The sequence below is a fragment of the Onychomys torridus genome, chromosome 10 (assembly GCF_903995425.1).
Source record: "Onychomys torridus chromosome 10, mOncTor1.1, whole genome shotgun sequence".
Taxonomy (NCBI): Eukaryota; Metazoa; Chordata; class Mammalia; order Rodentia; family Cricetidae; genus Onychomys; species Onychomys torridus.
This window is the reverse complement of record NC_050452.1, coordinates 4,994,572-5,012,355: the sequence shown is the minus strand read 5'-3', so window position 1 is coordinate 5,012,355 and position 17,784 is coordinate 4,994,572. Positions and strand designations below refer to the sequence as shown.

Sequence of the window (17,784 nt, the reverse complement as noted above, 5' to 3'; positions counted from 1 at the left end):
CTTTAGAGAGCAAGTGATTGATGCATATTTACTGGTATGCAAGAAACTCTTCATCTGTTTTGTAAACAAGTCAAGTATCTGAACTCAGCTTTCTTCACTTGCCATTCATAAATGCTTCATTTAGTCATTGGATGATCTCAATTCTGATAGAATTTACATTTCTATAAATTTTGGTGGTGTTCTTTGTCCTTTTATCTCCTCCTTCTCTCCCTCCCTCCTTCCCTTATTTTTGCTGTGCTGTGTTGTTTTGTGTGTGTATTTGCATGCAAGTGTGCATGTGAGTGAGCATGTGTGCATATATGACTGTGTGTGAGTGTGTGAATGTGTGTAGACAGAACTCAGGGTTTGTGTAAATTCAGTAAGTATCACTGAGTCACAGCCTCAGCCCAATCCTTGGTAATAAAATATAAACCTTTGCAACAAAATAAGTATAAATTTGTAAAATATAAATCAGTCCAATGAAAGGAAATCATGTAAAAAACAGGAAAATGTAATAAAATACTTTTGGAATTACTAATCAGTTTTATACTGGATTTCCCATCCCTGTCTTTTTTTTTTTTTTTTTTTCCATTTTAGACAGGTTCTCATGTACACCAGAGTGACCCTGAATTCAAGAAGTAGCTGAGAAAGATTTTGAATTTCTGAGTCCTGGAATTATAGGTGTGTGTCACCCAGTGTTGGTGATGCTAGGTATCAGTCCCTAGACAAGGAAAATGCTCTACCCAATGACAAACAACCCCAGTTCCTTTATATTGGATATTTAGTCTGAAAATTAGTTATGAATATTTTGTATACTATTAGTAATGGTAAGATGAAACTTTTAAGTCTTTTGTGATTGTGTGTGTATGCACACGTTTGTGACAAAGAGGGAATTTCAGAGTGTAGAAATGGATATAGTACATCTTATAACCATTTTCTCCAAGCATTTTTTTCAGCATTAAAAACTCCATCTGTGTATGGGGATAGTCATTATAAGATGACCCATTTATACAGGCCTCTATGAAACTGTGACTGTCTTCTTATCCCGGGACAGCCTCAGTACCAAGAGCCGTCTTGCAACTTTGAGGAAAGGTTAAAAAGGAATTCAACTCCCTAAAATCCAATTAAGCTGGATTTTTTCCCTTATTTTTATAATTAAGGTTATCCTTATTTGGTGACACCCTTTAATTTTTTAGCACTTAAAAATTATATATATTTGGGCAGTGGTTGTGCAGGCCTCTGGAGGCAGAAACAGGAGGATCTCTGTGAGTTCCAGGACATCGAGGCTACACAGAAAAATACTGTCTTAAAAAAGAGGGAGAGAAAGAAAGAAATTATACTTATTAATTTAGCTTGTATCTGCTAAGCCAACTGTATCTGGGTTTGGAACCATAAAACCTCACTTAGAACAAATATTCACTTGATTAATTCAAATATCTTAGGCTGTGGGTTCATAATGATTTAAAGGTGTGTGCCACCATCACTTAATGACTTTATAGTGGAATCAAGTATGAAAATTTATATTAGACAGGTTGAGAGTGATGGTTGTCAAGTTTTAGCTTACAAGAGAATCAGTCTTTTTGCAGAATCAGATTTGCTATACAATATGCTTGTTTAAAAAAGATTGCTGAAACATCCTGCCAGAATTTACATTTGTTATCTGTGAGATGGATGTTCCTAAATCATGCTGACACATGACCGTTTTTTAGAGAACCAGTGACAAAAGGTGCAGCTTGGGAGCATCAGTACTTAAACAATTCACCATGATTATGATGGCTGAAACCCAATGTCAAGGACTGTTGGAGAGATTGCATGGCCTCTGGATAATTTTGATCTGTTGGCTTGAGTTTTCCAAATTAAAAGCGAAGGTTTGTGAACCTCCTTTCTTTGGATACACTTTCTTGGGGCCAGAATTATCTTCTTTTTTGGTATCTTTGGGTAAATTGGAATGACTAACCTTAGGGAAACTTTCAAACTACAGTCATTCTTTCATTGATTTTTTTTTCTGTATCTTTCATCCTTCCCTTAATAATTACTCTCTCCTATTTCTGTGTATTTATTCTCTTCTTTCATGCAACCTCTACATTGTAGATGCAGCAGATTTGTACCCCTGTGAATCAGTGTGATATATTCAGAAGTAATATCCATTTCTGAATTCTAGTCTTGGCTAGGTTTTAGCATTCTAGGGGAATTGCTTCTGGTTGTTCATCAAACAAATATAGAAGATCTGCACCCTCATTGGTGTGGGGTTAACTTTTTTCTTGGAGAGCCCTTTCTGTTGTGTTGTTATTCTTTGCTTTGCTGAGAAACATTTGCTTACAATTTGGAATGTCCTATTTCAGAGGGATTCAAAAGTCCCTCAGAGACTTTTGAACAACACACCTTCTTACCATTTCTTAATCCTAAAATAGAGTTGTTTGCTTGTGGTTGAGTTGCATGTGTATGTCACCACTCCTCAAGTCTGCCTGGAGTGGAGCAGAAATCATTACTGTAGACCTGCTGAAGATCCACTCTCACTATTGGGGATCTCCTTGTAAGACAGTCTTCTCTGAGAGTCTTGGACTGGTATTATAAAAGCTTGAATATCTTCTCAGAGAGTCATTGGCCAACCTCAGGTCACAAAAGCAATCCTTCATAACTTATTTCTCATGAGCATATTGTTGTCAAAGGTTAAAACATGAGAAGTAATACCAAAATTGTTCACTACACTACAATTTATGAGCTGCTTTAAAATTTCTGAATAGAAAAAAAGGCAAGAACAATGTGCTGCTTCAAGTTAATCAATGTTTTGCAACAAGGAAATCCGAACACTGATAATTATGGGGTCCAAACACCTCATAACTGTCAACTGTCTCCACCTTTTTTGTAACCTGCCATAATGTAACTCATGCTGTAATCTTGTATTGCTCCTCTTTTTTTTTCACCTATGACAGTGTCATGCTTAATAGAATATTATTGTTTTGCTATCCCAGTCTTTTGAGACTCTTCAATAATTCCATGCTTCCCTAATTTTGGTATTTCCTGAGCTTAGCTTTCACTTCTCTTCTCAGTACACTCAAACAATCGCTCTCATTTATCTTAATGAATTCACTGGCAGGCATCCTATCTTCTTCCATGGATGGCAACTAAAAGGACAAAGTCAACTACTGATGCCATATAATGGGGGTAACAAGTGATGACTGAAGGAACAGAAGCATCCTGTTCTAATATGAAGACTGGCAATTATTTAAATGTTTAGAAAAGACCCTGCTCCCTTGTTGGAGGGTGGGTCTTTGTACACCATTTGGGGTTAGGTAGTGAGCTGCAGGCCTCTCTGAACTGCTGAGTATGGCCCAGAACATTTTCTGTGGGCATTTCAGCATTAGAGGAGCTGCTGGGGAGTAAATCATACCTGTATGTGCCATCTGATAGGTTCTGTCCCTTTATGACAAAGATGAGGGGGATTCTAAATCTAAACAACACTCGACATAGACTTCAATCATCTGGAGGCATACTTGATGGCTCAAATCAAGAAGAAATGTGGAATCACATCTGTATAAACCACTGTTATTTCTAAATTCTGGAAAAACTACATGACAAAATCCAATAGTCTTGGAAACTAGAGCCCATGAAACAATGGACTTTGGGGCCAGAAATGGAGAGTCAATGGCAAGTCTCAGCCAAGGCATTCAGCTCAAATACATGCTACTCTGGTAGTAATAACAGAGCTAGAACTAGAGGAAAGACGCGAGAAACCTGGACACATGATGAGGTCAATCCAAACTCTGAAGATGTCAGGGTGTAAGAATGTAATAACACATGCCTATTCAGCTAATGTAAGTGAAGATGATAGAAAGAGGTAGAGTGATCTGTTCTTTCTCTCTACTGATTAAAAACATCCTGTTCCTCACTAGTATTACAACCTCATATATCTATCTATATGCATACCTACATATGCATATATGTATACACATACTAGAAAAAGACCTTCAATAAATAACTAATGTGGCATCAGAAAATATAATACTAAGTTACTGGGCATAGCAAGAACTAAGAGAATACACACATACACACACACACACACACACACACACACACAGACAGAGAGAGAGAGAGAGAGAGAGAGAGAGAGAGAGAGACAGAACGCCTTTCTGATCACTACCCTCATTTTTTCCCTTTATTACTGTTCCCCAAGTAACTACTACCACTAATATATTGTGTGTATTTATGTTAACATCAATACTATAACAGTAAACAGAATGTCTCAGTCCGTGCTCTATTGATGTGAAGAGACACTATGACCACAGCAACTCTTATAAAAGAAAACATTTAATTGGGGCTGGCTTATAGTTTCTGAGATTAGTTCATTATCATTAGGGAGCATGACCGGCATGCAAGCAGACATGATGCTGGAGAAGTAGCTGAGAGCTACATCCTAATCAAGAGCGGGGAGGAATGGGATCCTTCTTATTCAAACCACCACACAAAAAATTATAAACCTTCTATTTCTTTTTCTTCAAAATGTTTTTGTAAGTTTTTCTAAGTTAGAATATCCAGTTTTCCAAAATCACAGCATTTAAAGAGTACTATTTTGTGACACACTACACAAAAGAAATCATACCTAAGGTGCCTCAACAAGCTTGAAATTTCAAGAGGATCCTTATGTAGCTTGCAAGAGATCTCCCAAAATTTAATTCTTAATAATGGCGAAAGAAGTAGTTCCTTGTTTTTCTGATGGTCAAATATACTGGGTATTCTCTGCAGTTGATTTTTCCTGTGCTTCTTGTATGAACAGATGATGGCATAAGGTTTTACCACTCAGTCTAGAATACCTCAGCATAGTGGTTTGACTGTTGAATTAGGAAGTCTTTATGTAATATTCTTGTTTTGTTTTTTGATACTAGATAGATTTCTTAGCTTAGTGCATTTATTTTTTGGATATTCTCATTTAGAAATTTAACCACTAGAAAAATAACTTAGGACTATTTACCTTAAAAATAAGATGATATTTAGTAATAACTTTTAAAAAAATCCTATTAAATTAATGATGAGAGTTCAGAGGCAAGGAGTCAACTGTCTTTGGCTACTATGGATAGTATAGTCAATGACAGCAGTGAGCGTGATGTACGATTATAGGGAAAAGTATCTTGACAGCAAGTCTCCATTCAATATCAAATGTGGAATTTAAACCTTGATTCTAGACTTCCTCTTCTTCCTAACAGCAAGAAATAAATTTCTGGGGGTTCAGAAGCCACTCAAATTATGGTACTTCTGTGACAGCAGCCTGAGTAGAATAAGACATTTAACAAATAGTTAATGCTGAACAAGGAAATACACTAAATGATTAAGCATAGCAATAATTTCAGAAGACAAGAAAAATTCCCATGAAGAGTATTTGAGAAGGATGTTGGAAAAAGGTTAAAGTTTCCACAGGAAAAGCATGGTGATAGGAGAGGTTGAAGTACTGAAAATGGCAAGTCTTAGAGGAAAAGATATAAAGTACTTGAGATTACATATCTTAATGTTGTATGGTCCCACTGTTGAACAGCCTTAACTATATCTCATCACATAGTGCAGTCTAAACATTCTTAATAACTGAGTTGCATAACTGAACAGATGTTAATTCAGCATGCATTAGAATCATTTGTAGGGTTGTTAAAATACATTTCAGGGACCCTATCATCAGAATTTGAGGTTCTTTAGGTTTGAGTTAGGGGTATATGAAAAACATAGAAATATCTTTACTTCCCATCTTTATGCCTGAGATTTATATAAAAAACAAATTAGTCAGAATACTGCAGACACTGCTGTGGGGTGTGTGAGAAGCTGGACATCCACTGCAGCTTAGCAAGTGGTTGCTGCCATGATGGCCCTGTGGGGGGAGGGGAGCTGGTTACCAACTGAGGCTGGTAATTCAAGTGGGATGTTGAACTGAGCAGGAGGAGGCATCAGGAGCAGTAATGGGGTAGCTGATAAGGAAACTAATTCTATCCACTCAGTTACTTTGACAAATGACTGCCTGATACCAGTGTTTGAGAGACAGACTGGATCCTGGTAGAAAAATGCTGCTAAGAAATTGCCTTGACTACCCTTGACCAATTTATCTTCATCATTTACATAGCAGGCAATATCATTTCCATACGCTATTGTGATGATGTATATGACAGTCTGATGAGCCATTCGAGTACTTTCAAGACTCAAGACTGTTCAAGTCAGAAGTTTCTTCAGAGTTTGGTCTATCTCATTGGGAATCTCAAATCCATGGGATTGCTACCTACACACGGCTCAGATTTGCTGGTCTTTATTGAGCTCCCTGAGAAAAGGGATTTCGATAGTGGAGGACTACTTTTGTGAATATGAGAAAGCAACACCCAATGCACAAGAATATGGGTCTCTTTGCATCTTGTTTAAACTCAGTGGCTCTTAAGTATATTCACTCTAAAAACAGTCATTCATGTTGAACAACACCCAAATGTTCCCATTTCTTCATGGTAAGGAGACAGATCCTAGGTCAATGTACATATTACTACAAACAAATAAACTATAGTACAACTCTTGAGTGAAAATGAAGAAAACTTCAATACTTCCAGTACACAGCAAAACAACAAATAAAAACAGACTATCTCTAACCCAAAGACTAGTAGCTGCTAAATCAAGGACCACAGTAGTATCTATTTTCAATAATTAAATGGTCAAAAACAAAGCCCTTATAAAGTTGTACAAGTTTCTCATGAGTAAACTTGATTTCTCTTGCATTTCACTTATATTTAGCATGAACTGAGACAAAAATTCTATTACAGACACTTTTGGAAGATGTGAGAAATTAATGCTGGGTTAAAATTATACATGATGAAAAACCAGAAAAAAATAGCATGTATATGACAGACAAATTAACAAGAGAAAAGCATAAACATTCATTTAATACCATTTACATGACATAAAAACCTAACAAATTGAGACTTAAAGCAATATGGAAACCTCTAATTTTTTTTTATGATACGTGACTATAATAAATGGGTATAATATAATGGTTATAAACTGGGACTTTAGAAATTCATATGTAGCTTCTTTTCCATGTCCCTGCATCACCAGAGACAGGGATATTTCTTTATTCTAGGTATAGAGAAAGCCCTCTGGGATGAGTGTCTCAGGACCTGGGGCCAGAGACAATTAGATTGATCTAGATTTTGTTGTTTATTCAAATTCTACAGTGGTATGTTCTGAATCCATCAGATGGTAAACTTCTGTTTAAATTATGGGGTAGAGAAGACCAAGCTCACTTTTGAGTTTTGAAAACCCACTAATCCCTGGGCTTGCCCCAAGCTCAGAACTTGAAATCTTCATCCTGGAAAACTCCACCTGAAAGAAACCCTACATAAGCTGGTCTCCTACTCAGTTCTCTGCTGCTTCTCATTTAAGCAGAGGCAGCCACCCTCTTCTGTCTTTCCCAATAAATCTCCTGTGTGAGGTTTGTTGTGTGGTATGAGTTTGAGGTATTCCTTGATGCTTGACTGACAGGATACCTTTCTCCTCACAGCTGTAACATTTATATTAGGGAAACCTTTCCCCTCAGAGCTGTAACACATAAGTTGTACAAGTCTTTTAGTGCTGACACTACTGCAATCTGAGTTCCATTTTGAGGAAGTCTTAGCACAGTGGTTCTCAACCAGTGGGTCGTGACCCTTTTGGCAAACCTCTATCTCCAAAACTATTTACACTTCGATTCATGACAGTAGCAAAACTACAGTTATGAAGTGGCAATGAAAATAATTATGTGGTCGGGAGTCACAACATGAGGAACTATATTAAAGAGTCACAGTATCAGGAAAGTTGAGAACCATCATTTTTGTGTAACCTAATCTAACCACAGCTGTAGCATTCTTGTTTTCTCTAAGCATCCAGAATATTGTGATAAATTCTATCAAACTATAAATCTTTAAAAATCCAATCTACAGTGAGGGCAATAAGGATACAAAAGAGGAGTATCTTATTCATCTTTGCACAATCTTTGGCATATTACAGTGATATTTTAAAAATAATAAGGATCAACAGTGACTCATTGTAATACCAAATTATTGTATGGTAAATATTATCAAATTTCTTAAAACAACAGTAAAAGGGAATGAGTAAAAACAAACAAACAAACAAACAAAAACAACAACAAAAAACCTGTCAGCAAAATGTATAGGAAAGTTTGTCAGAGAAAAAGCTCACCAAGTCCATCTTCAGTCTCTTTTATGTTTTTGCTGTACTTGAGAGTGCACGGCATCAGAACTGATTCAGAGTTAAATTGAATCTCCCTCAATTGACATGCAGGTCCTTCAAATATATGTATCCGATTAAACACAATATGCCACTAAACCCAGCACACAATATACATGCTGTACTGAATGTACTACAGTTTATTTACACATGCAGTTGGTTGAGGGGTACATCGGCAGTATGCTGGAGACCTAGTCAAGAGCTAACACAAGAACAGGAGAGATTCAGGTTCAGGGTAAAGGCTGTATGCTATGTGAGCACTGTAGAAGCTTTCTCGGGGGAGGAGAGTCTGCCCTGGAGTTGCAGCAGTCTTCAATAAAATCAACAAGAGGGTTTGGTTGTGTTTTTGTTTGTTTTGTTTTTCTTACAGTCAAGGCCAGAATAATTCGCATCAGTCAGACCCGTGGCCTTGAGCGTGGTCTTCCTTCCCCTGCGTCTTTGGACTAGCTGACCCAGCTGAACTGTACTCTTCCCGCCAATGCCGGTTCCCGCCCCCTCCCGCCGCAGACTGCGCATGTGCGGCGGCCATTCCTACGCGCCATGGCAGACACTGAAGCTAACCTGTTGCGCCACTTCCCGCTGCTGCTTCCTCAGAACCGGGAGAAAACCGTGTATGAGGGATTCATTTCGGCTCAGGTACCCTGCGGGGTCATTCTCTGGCGCCAGAGCCTGTCCCTCGCGGCGCACCCTTACCCCGGTCTCCGTGGCTGACTGCGGGCAAGCCTGGCCGAGACCCGCGCCGCCGAGGCACTGCGCTTGCGCGGCCGCTGTGGGCGGTGCCAGTGCCTGCGGGGGTGGGGTGGGGGACGGAGCGGCTCGCAGGTGGCTGGCCTGAGGTGGACAGTGGGGTGCAGCTTCCTAGGTCTTACTGCACTCACACGATTCTGAAATTTGCAGAGCACTCTGGATTCTATATTAAGTAGAAATGAAAAACAATCCAAACCCCACTATTTTATAGTTGAAATCAAATCCTGGGAAATTTAGAGAGATTAAGTACCTTGGCGGTGATGGCATTAGATACTTCCGAAGCTCTGGCTGTTTTTTTTAAAAAAAAATTCATTTTCCGCCTCTCCATGGTATAACAAATTACCTTAGTTTAGAATTTCGAGTATGGACTTTTCCTTTAAATATTAAAGTTTCCATCAGTGACAGGAGTCATTTACCATGTGTGTTGCAGTCTCCTTAATGCAAAGTCTCTAGCATACTGAGCACATTATCAAGTCTGCTTCCGAGTGAGACTTTTCTTCATCCCTAAGCATTACTGGGAGTTAAGAAAACGTTGTGTGATGAGGGAACACACAGGAAGCTTGGGCTTCATTATGTGTTTTCAAAACCATGTGTACATCTCAAAAAAGAGAGGTTATATTTTATTATCATGGAAGGAAATGTATTTTATCCACCCCTTTTTGCTTAATTGTTGAAATATCCAGTTAAAATGTTTTTCACTTTCACAGAGACATTCAGAAGTTCAAGTTTTGTTATGTGTGAGGTGTTGAGGTTGAACCATTCACATACCAGGCAAGGTCTGGATAGGACAGACATAGCAAGTGTTTTTACATCACTTATGTGTATCTGCAGTATCCCTTTAAGAAACAATTATACCCATCAATTCACCTGGAAGCAAATTAGCCTTTGCTGTAGGCTATTTTAATTTTCATATTTCTTCAAGTCTTGAATACTGTCTAAAAGCTATCCAGTACAACTAGTTTTATTCACACTGTGATTGTGGTTGGTCCTATACCCACATTTTCCTTACCTTTTGAGATTAAATCATAGAACTAGTTCTTGCTTCTTTATCTCTAAATAATTTAGCATTTATTTCATTAAAAAACACGGGTCCACTCAAACCTAACTTCTGTACAGTTTCTAAAACTGCTCTCTGGTGTAATTTTCACGGGTTTATTTAATGATCTTATCTCTTACTTTGGAGAAGTTTTTAGTCTGTTTTTATTAACTTGACTTTTTATTTTTAAACCTTCAGTTTATTTGGTTTGATACTTTCTCATCATTAAATTCTGGTAATGCATTTGGGCAGGAGCACTCAGAAAGAGTGCTGTGTTCCCCTCAAGGCATGCAAAGTCACCTACTCCCAGTGTTGATGTTGATAACATCAATCTCCAGATTAGAGTGACTTCTGCCAGATTTTCTTTTGGAATTCACAGGTACTTCTTGGTGAGTTCTTTGGGCCATTACACATTCACACACATACCACAGCATTCCAGTCCCTGCTTCCAGGCTCCAGTCAGTTAGTAATAGTGGTTGATGCTGAATGACACTCTGCGATAAGGGCTAGCTGTCTGATCTTACTTCTTTTTGACTGACTGTGGGCTTGTGACTGTCACTTCCCTTATTTTGTTCGCACTGTCCGAAAGGAGCCAGTGAAGGCACATTTTCTGTTTATAGGTTTCTAAGGTGTTTTATTTGTCATTGTGTTTTACGCATTTTGACGATTTCAAAGTATTGTCTAGATGCTGACATATAGTGTTTTATCACTATTTTCTGGAGCTTATATAATTTCTACTTGTAGTTCTTCGTTCAGGCTTAGTTAAGTAGAAACATTTCTAAATTCTCTACTTTCAGTCATTGTTACAACTTTTAGTTTTGCTTGTACCACAGTTAGCATTATGTATAAAATATTCACTCGTGGAACTTATGGATGGATACATTTTTCGTGCCTTAACAATCAGTTTATATGTGAATGAATTATTTGTGACTAGATGAAAGATGTTTTCTCTATTATTAGGGTCTTTGAGTGAGCTTTGGTAGTTTGCGTTAGTCAAGGAATTAATTTCATCCAGGTTTCTGAATTTATGGGCTTAAATTATTTATGCTATCCCCCCCCACCCCGCCCCAACCCGCACGCGGTGCACGCGCGCCTCTGTGCCTATGTGTAGGAGGTCAGAGGTTTACAGAGGTTTACATTGGATGTTTGCTTCAATAGCTCTTCATATTACTTATTACAGTAGGATCTCTTGCTGAACATGGACTTGCCAATCCAGGTAGTGTCATTAGCCATCGTGTCCCTGAAGTCCTTTGGTTTGCCTGTGGAGAACTGAGATTGTAGACAGCTGCTATCTGGGTTCTCCAGATTCCACTTTCAGTCCTAAGACTCCCAGTGCTGTCACCCTTTCAGGTGATACCCTCAGGGTTGCACTGCTGACCTTGTACTAGTTAGCTCTTGCTCCTTCGTGTTTCCAAACAAAATGACAGACTTAGTATTCATTTCTGCAGATCAGGGATTTGGAAGCACCTTGGTGAGTGAGTTCTGAGCAGGGAGGATCTCTTAAGAACTTCCAATAAAGAAAAGCCAGACTTTGACTGTCTCAAAGTTAAATAGTGGCAGAGAAGCTGCTTGCAAGATCAGTCACACAGCTATTGGCCAGAGGTCTCAGTTCTTGATCTTATAATGCGTGTGAGTGTCACCATAAGATAGTGGCTAGTCCCCTCAGTTCTAGAATCCATGCTGCTTTCGGATTTGTGTCTCTTGTTTTGTCTCCCCATTATGGGCCTTATTTTTCTTCTTTGACTGTATAATGTGCTCTGTTAGTGTGCCTACCATGACTGTAAGCAGTAGTTACTACTTAAGGAGAGTCTAGCTGTTTTAAGGTTTCCATTTATTTTTGTTAAACATGAGCATAGATTAATTTGGCTGTACCAGTGAAGCAATACTTTTCTGGGTACTGTATGTAGTGGCTTTTATATTACAAGAATTTCTACTTTGGCTGATTGGATTATACCAGGATTGAACAGGCTGGAAGATTCCTTTGTAGAGTAGACTGGGGAGTTAGTTCTGTGGTAGAACTTGTGCTAGTGTGTGTGAATCCATGGGTTCAGCTCTCAGCTTCCTCCTTCCAAAACAAGACAGGTTTGCATGCTCTATGTCTCCTAACTTTCAGTACTTTCCTTAAACCTCATTTTTAATTTCTTTCCCTCAAAATTACATTATTAAATGTATGTATGTGCATTTGTGTGTGAACATGGATGTATGTGTATGTGTATATGTGTCTATGAATGTGTGCAGGTACATGCATGTGTGTGCATATACATGTATGTGCATGTGTATGTGTGTATGTATGTGCATGTATGCAGGTAGATGCATGCTACAGTATGTAATCTGAAGGTCAGCGGATAAGAGGGAGAAGGTTCTCTCAGCATATGAGTCACAGGGAAGGAACTCATTTAGGCTTGATGGCATATTTCCTTACCGACTGAGTCATCTGGCCCCTTCTTCTTATTTTTAAATTTTGATATTTTTTCAGACTGTATTATTATGGCTCATTTTTCTCATGTATCTGTGCCCATTTTAGTGTGGTGACTTTCAGAAAGTAGAGTTAGGCTGTGATTGTAAATGTCCTCTCAGTGTCTCCTGTGACGTGTGTATTGGACTTTCTCTGGTGCTTTCTGTTCCATCCTTATTTTTTCATGGTCATATGGCATTTTTCTTGCTTTTACTCCACTGTTAAGAAATTTTGTTTTACTCTGTTCTTCCTTTGGCATGTTTAAACTTATTCTTTCAATAGTTAGATACATTTCAATTGGCCTTGAAAGCTATAAATTTACAAACTCAAGTTCCATTTGCTCTCAGGATTACCATCTTACAAGGTCTCCAGTTTGCAGTAAAACTTGTTAAGGAAGGGAATGGCTCAGTTGCCTTTAACCTACCAGCTATGGGTGGGTTAAGACTTCTGTTGGTCTTTTCTGTGTTGAACACACAGATTGCAAGCCCAGCGTCACTTAGAGATCTTTGGCAACAGTCAACTCTGCAGCTCTCACACAATTGAGCCTGTATGATAATGAGTATTCAGAGATGGGTAATACCTGCAGGGAGCTCACCAACCTAAGACAGAACACCTGTGTGGCCTGGACAGGCGTCTCCATGACGGGTAAGGTGACCTGCTGAAGTCTCACGCAACCTAAGTCATTTTTTAGTAAAAAGGAGGGGGTGGGACCTGTAGGTTCCCGGCCCCCATTTTGGGTAACTGTTGCCTTGCTTGCTGACCTTGACATTGATATCCTCCCTATGCTAATTCCCTGCCAGATTCCACCCTCCTGAATGCTTAAGGGGAAGCTCCTTGTCTGTGTATCCAGCATATTGGGTGTTAACTGCTTAGATGCAAGATTGTAAAACATGGGGGGTGAGGGTTGGGATTTAGCTCAGTAGTAGAGCGCTGCAAGCGCAAAGCCCAGGGTTTGATCCCTCAGCTAAAAAAAAAAAAACATCAGAAACGAACTTCTGCCAACCAGGGTTCCCCCATTGTGCTGCAAGTCTGTATTTAAGAACTTCTCCTTCCTTCAATAAATGACATTCGACATAAAAAAAAGAAAGAAAGAAAGAAAGAAAGAAAGAAAGAAAGAAAGAAAGAAAGAAGGAGGAGGAGAAGGGGAAGAAGGAGGAGGAGGAAGAAGAAGAAGAAGAAAAAGAAGAAGAAGAAGAAGAAGAAGAAGAAGAAGAAGAAGAAGTAGTAGTAGTCAAGATCATGATGGGGAAACCCACAGAGACAGCTGACCAGTGTTAGTTGGAGCTCACTGACTCTAGACTGACAGCTTGGGAACCTGCATGCGACAGAACTAGGCCCACTGAATGTGGGTGACAGCTATGTGACTCATTCTGTTTGTGGGGTCCCTGGCAGCAGGACCAGGACTTATCCCAGATGCATGAACTGGCTTTTTGGAGCCCATTCCCTATGGTGGGATACCTTGCTCAGCCTTGATAAAATGGAGAGGGGCTAGGCTCTCCTTCAACTTGGTATGCCAGACTTTGTTGCCTTACCCACTCTGAGGAGTGGATGGGGGTAGAGCGGGAGGGAGGTGAGGAGGCAGGAGAAGGGGAGGAAGGGGGAACTGGGGTTGGTATGTAAAATGGAAAAAAAAATTTAATAAATAAACATATTTAATAAAAATAAATAAATAAAAATAAAAACTTATTCTCTCATCTGAACATTGTTGTGATTTGTTTAATTTCCTCTCTGAGTTTAGTCAATGAGTCTCTCACTTTTGGTACTGTTCATTTCCTGACACTGTAGTCCTTCTTCTAATTAGTGTGTTCCTGGATTCTGTTCTCCTGGGGTCCGAATCACTTGAGACACTTTGCTTCTCACTGTCTATTTGTCACAGCACCTTTGAATTGGGGACACAGATCCTTGAATTTGTGAGTGCTTTGGTGTTTGCAATAGTTTGTGAAATTTCTGATTCAAGAACGCCCTCTTCTGTTGGTTAAGGAAAGTGCAGTTTACCTGATGAATTATTTTTTGGGGGAGTGCTGATAAGTGGTGGGTCTTGTCCTAAAAACTTAAGTTTCTTACTGTTATTTTTCTCTTTCTGATGTGGTTTCCAAAGGGTGTTTCTACCCAGCCTTTTTTCCTGCTCTGAAATGTTTTCAGACATCTCCTTGACTCTTTCTTTTTTCCTTTTTTAAAATAGTACCTCACTGTGTGGCCCAGGCAAGCCTCAAACTCATGGTCCTCCTCTGTCACCTTTCTGAGTGCTGAGAGCACAGCACAAGACTGCCCTTGCCATCTCTCCTGGAGTATTTGGTTCATATTAGGTCTCTTATTTATTGTCATTGCTCTTTTCTCCCAGAATTCTTGGTAATTACTTCTGCACTTAATACCACCAACCCCCTCATTCTTTCTTCTGTGTTTTTTTTTTTTTTATTTGATAATACTCCAAATGCTCATTGCTGTTGGAACCCCAGAAGGATCTCTACTCAAAAATGATTCTCCTCCCTCCAACAAGTAATTACAAAGTTATTGTATTCTCTGACTTCTGTTTGCAAACATGGGAATTTTGTCTTTCTCCTTTTTTTTTTGCTTTTGTTATTAATCACTCTAGTTTTTTGGCAGGGCGTGTCAGGACATTCAGGTTTACACAACTCTGTGATTTCATTGTCTGTAAGCTTGAAAAATCTGCCTTTTGAAAAAGAATAATATTTAGTTGCTTTAACTATAGAAAGTCTAGTTTTGTATATTTTCTTGGAAAAGTCAGGTATTGGCCCACTTGACCTTTTACAATGTCTGGATCTCCCAAATCTGGGACTTTGAATTTTTTTCTTTCAGGTAGAGTAGAATTGCTTTTACTGCTTTCATGTACATTGTGTATTTCTTATTGTTCTTAGACCTGTGTGTGGGGTGTCTATGAAGTTAGGCTAAAGTTACTACATAATACCTTTTAGTGCTTTAATGAAATAGTGAATTATTGTTACTTGACCTTTTGAAAAGGTCAGTAGTACATTTTGTTTCCTTTTTTTAAAGGACATTTAAATGTAATGAAAGTCAGAACTGTAATATTACCATGAAAGTAAAGGTTATGGGGTACATTTAATTGTGTTCCTCTGTTTTTGAATCTGCTTTGAGGGAGTCTGTTGAAATTCCACATGGTAATAGTTTTTCAAGCATTTTATTACTCTTTTCATTTTATATTGTTGGAGTAAAAGATTACATTTCTGTTTGTCTTCTGCTTGTTTTTGCTCAGATTTCTCTTGTATCATCCCACTTAAGCTACAGAGTTTAAACCGCTTACCTAGCTGCTTTTGAAAGAAAGTAAAACCAGTATATTTTTCAAAGAACACAATTTCCTTTCTGTAGATTTTTGAAGAAATTTTTTATATAGTGAATATTTAGACTTAAAAAGTTAATGTACTACTTATTTTATTTATCGAAGGTTAACTATATAAATTGTTTCAGGATATGTGTGTGGTGTGTGTGTGTGTGTGTGTGTGTGTGTGTGTGTGTGTGTGTGTGCACGCGCGCGCTGATGTACACGCCTGCTTTGGTGTGTATATGTGTAAGTTGCAGAGGACTTTGGCTGTCCTGTTCTGCCATTCTCTGCTGTTTTAAGACATGGTCTCTTATTAAACATGGAGCTAGGTTGGAGGCCAGCAATCCCCAAGATCCTCCTGCCTCCAGGGCCACTGCACTGGGGTTACAGGCTTTTCATGTGGGTGCTGGGATTTGAATTTAGTTCATCCTGCTTGTGCAGCAAGCTGCGTACCTGCTGAGACATCTCTCTAGTCCCTATAACTGTCTGTTATGTCTAGACACTGAGGTTATATAACATTATGTTTTCATTTTATTAAAACTTAGAAATTGCAAACTTAAAATCTGAATGTATTATATATTCTTATTTTATATTGTCATTTTTTTCTTCCTTATCCATCGCAACTTGAAGCAATATTCTTTTTGATGAATTTATACTTTAAGAAATAAATTTTTGCATGTTTCCTAACAATTTCATTGTATTTCTTTTCCTTGTGTCTTTTTCTTTAAAAATCCAGTCCTGCTGAGCAGTATGGCACATGACTTTAATCCCAGCACTTGAGAGGCAGAGGCAGGTGGATCTCTGTGAGTTTGCGGCTGGCCTGGTCTACAGAGCGAGTTCCAGGACAGGCTCCAAAACTATACAGAGAAACCCTATCTTGATAAACAAACAAACAAACAAAAATTCCTGGCCCTATCTAAATGTTGTGTAATATATATATGTTTTTGCTTATATTTTTCAAGTATAAGAATTTAGCTAAACTTGATATCTTGTATAAATATAGCACAATATATTTTCTGTGACATTAACTTTTTGGCATTAAGTGAAAGAAGTAAATTTACACTTTTCTTTTCCACAGGGAAGCGACTTTCACCTCAGAATAGTGCTGCCTAAAGATCTGCAACTGAAGAAGGCAAGGTGATGTGGTGTTTGCCTTTATACAAGTGTTAGTGGAATAGGTGGCCTGATATCAGATGGTTCTGCTGATGAGAATTTTGCCTGAAGTGTTTGTCAGCATAGTGCCAATATCCCCAAAACATTTCTGGTTCTTTCAAACCAGTTTGTCATTTGCAAATCACTGTTAGTTTTCAGAGTTAACACATCAATTGTCTATTTGTTTTTATTGAAAGCAGTAAACAACAATTGTGTATACTTCTCTAACAAGTTCTGAGTAGAAATTTAAGGGGGCAATGCAAAGGATTAGAAGACTTCCACAGCTTTCCAGTGATATTTATTGTACACACATAGTCTTATAATTTGGGAAGAACCATTCTGTCATCTCAGTCCTGGTATGCAGTGTGAGTGAAACTACTGTCACAAAAATAGCTCTTCAGAAGGTAAGGCACAAACCCCAGTTCTGCCTTCAATTTATGTGAGTAAAAAAAAAGAAGCCAGAGCTGTTTAAAAGTAGAAACACAAGGATTTTATGACTGATCACAGTGCAGGTTGTGTTGGGATTTTAGTGAATGAGTGAGGAAAAAGGAAATTGAAAATTATAAATTTCTCTGTAGAAAAGATACATGAATATGGAAGGAAGAGTCGTGGAATTCTGAAGCTGATATGTACTTAAGCAGTTTAATTCATTGAGGAGAAAAATGTAGCAAGGATAAGCTAGGGGCGCCACAGTAAAGGTGTCATTAATCCGAGCTCACGTTGGTAGCAAGGGACGGGAAGCATACTGGTGAAGATGCTGCTGATGGGGGCACTTTGCCACAAGAGAGGAGGTGGGGTGGGGTGAGTTTAACACACAGTAGAGGGAGTGGTAGTGGGAAACCCAGATTTCATTTATTGATTTATTTTTACTTACTT

General features: G+C 38.6%; 1 protein-coding gene across 1 annotated transcript in view; it reads left to right on the top strand.

The window, feature by feature from the left end:
- Window positions 1–8,693: 8,693 nt before the first annotated feature.
- The window catches only part of Fancl (FA complementation group L), an 88,811-nt gene continuing 79,720 nt past the window's right edge, over window positions 8,694–17,784 (top strand). Inside the window, exons 1-2 of the mRNA XM_036201493.1 lie at window positions 8,694–8,856; window positions 16,835–16,893. Of these exons, the coding sequence (XP_036057386.1) occupies window positions 8,761–8,856; window positions 16,835–16,893 (155 nt within the window). The 5' untranslated portion in view covers window positions 8,694–8,760. The remainder of the gene's footprint in view (window positions 8,857–16,834; window positions 16,894–17,784) is intronic.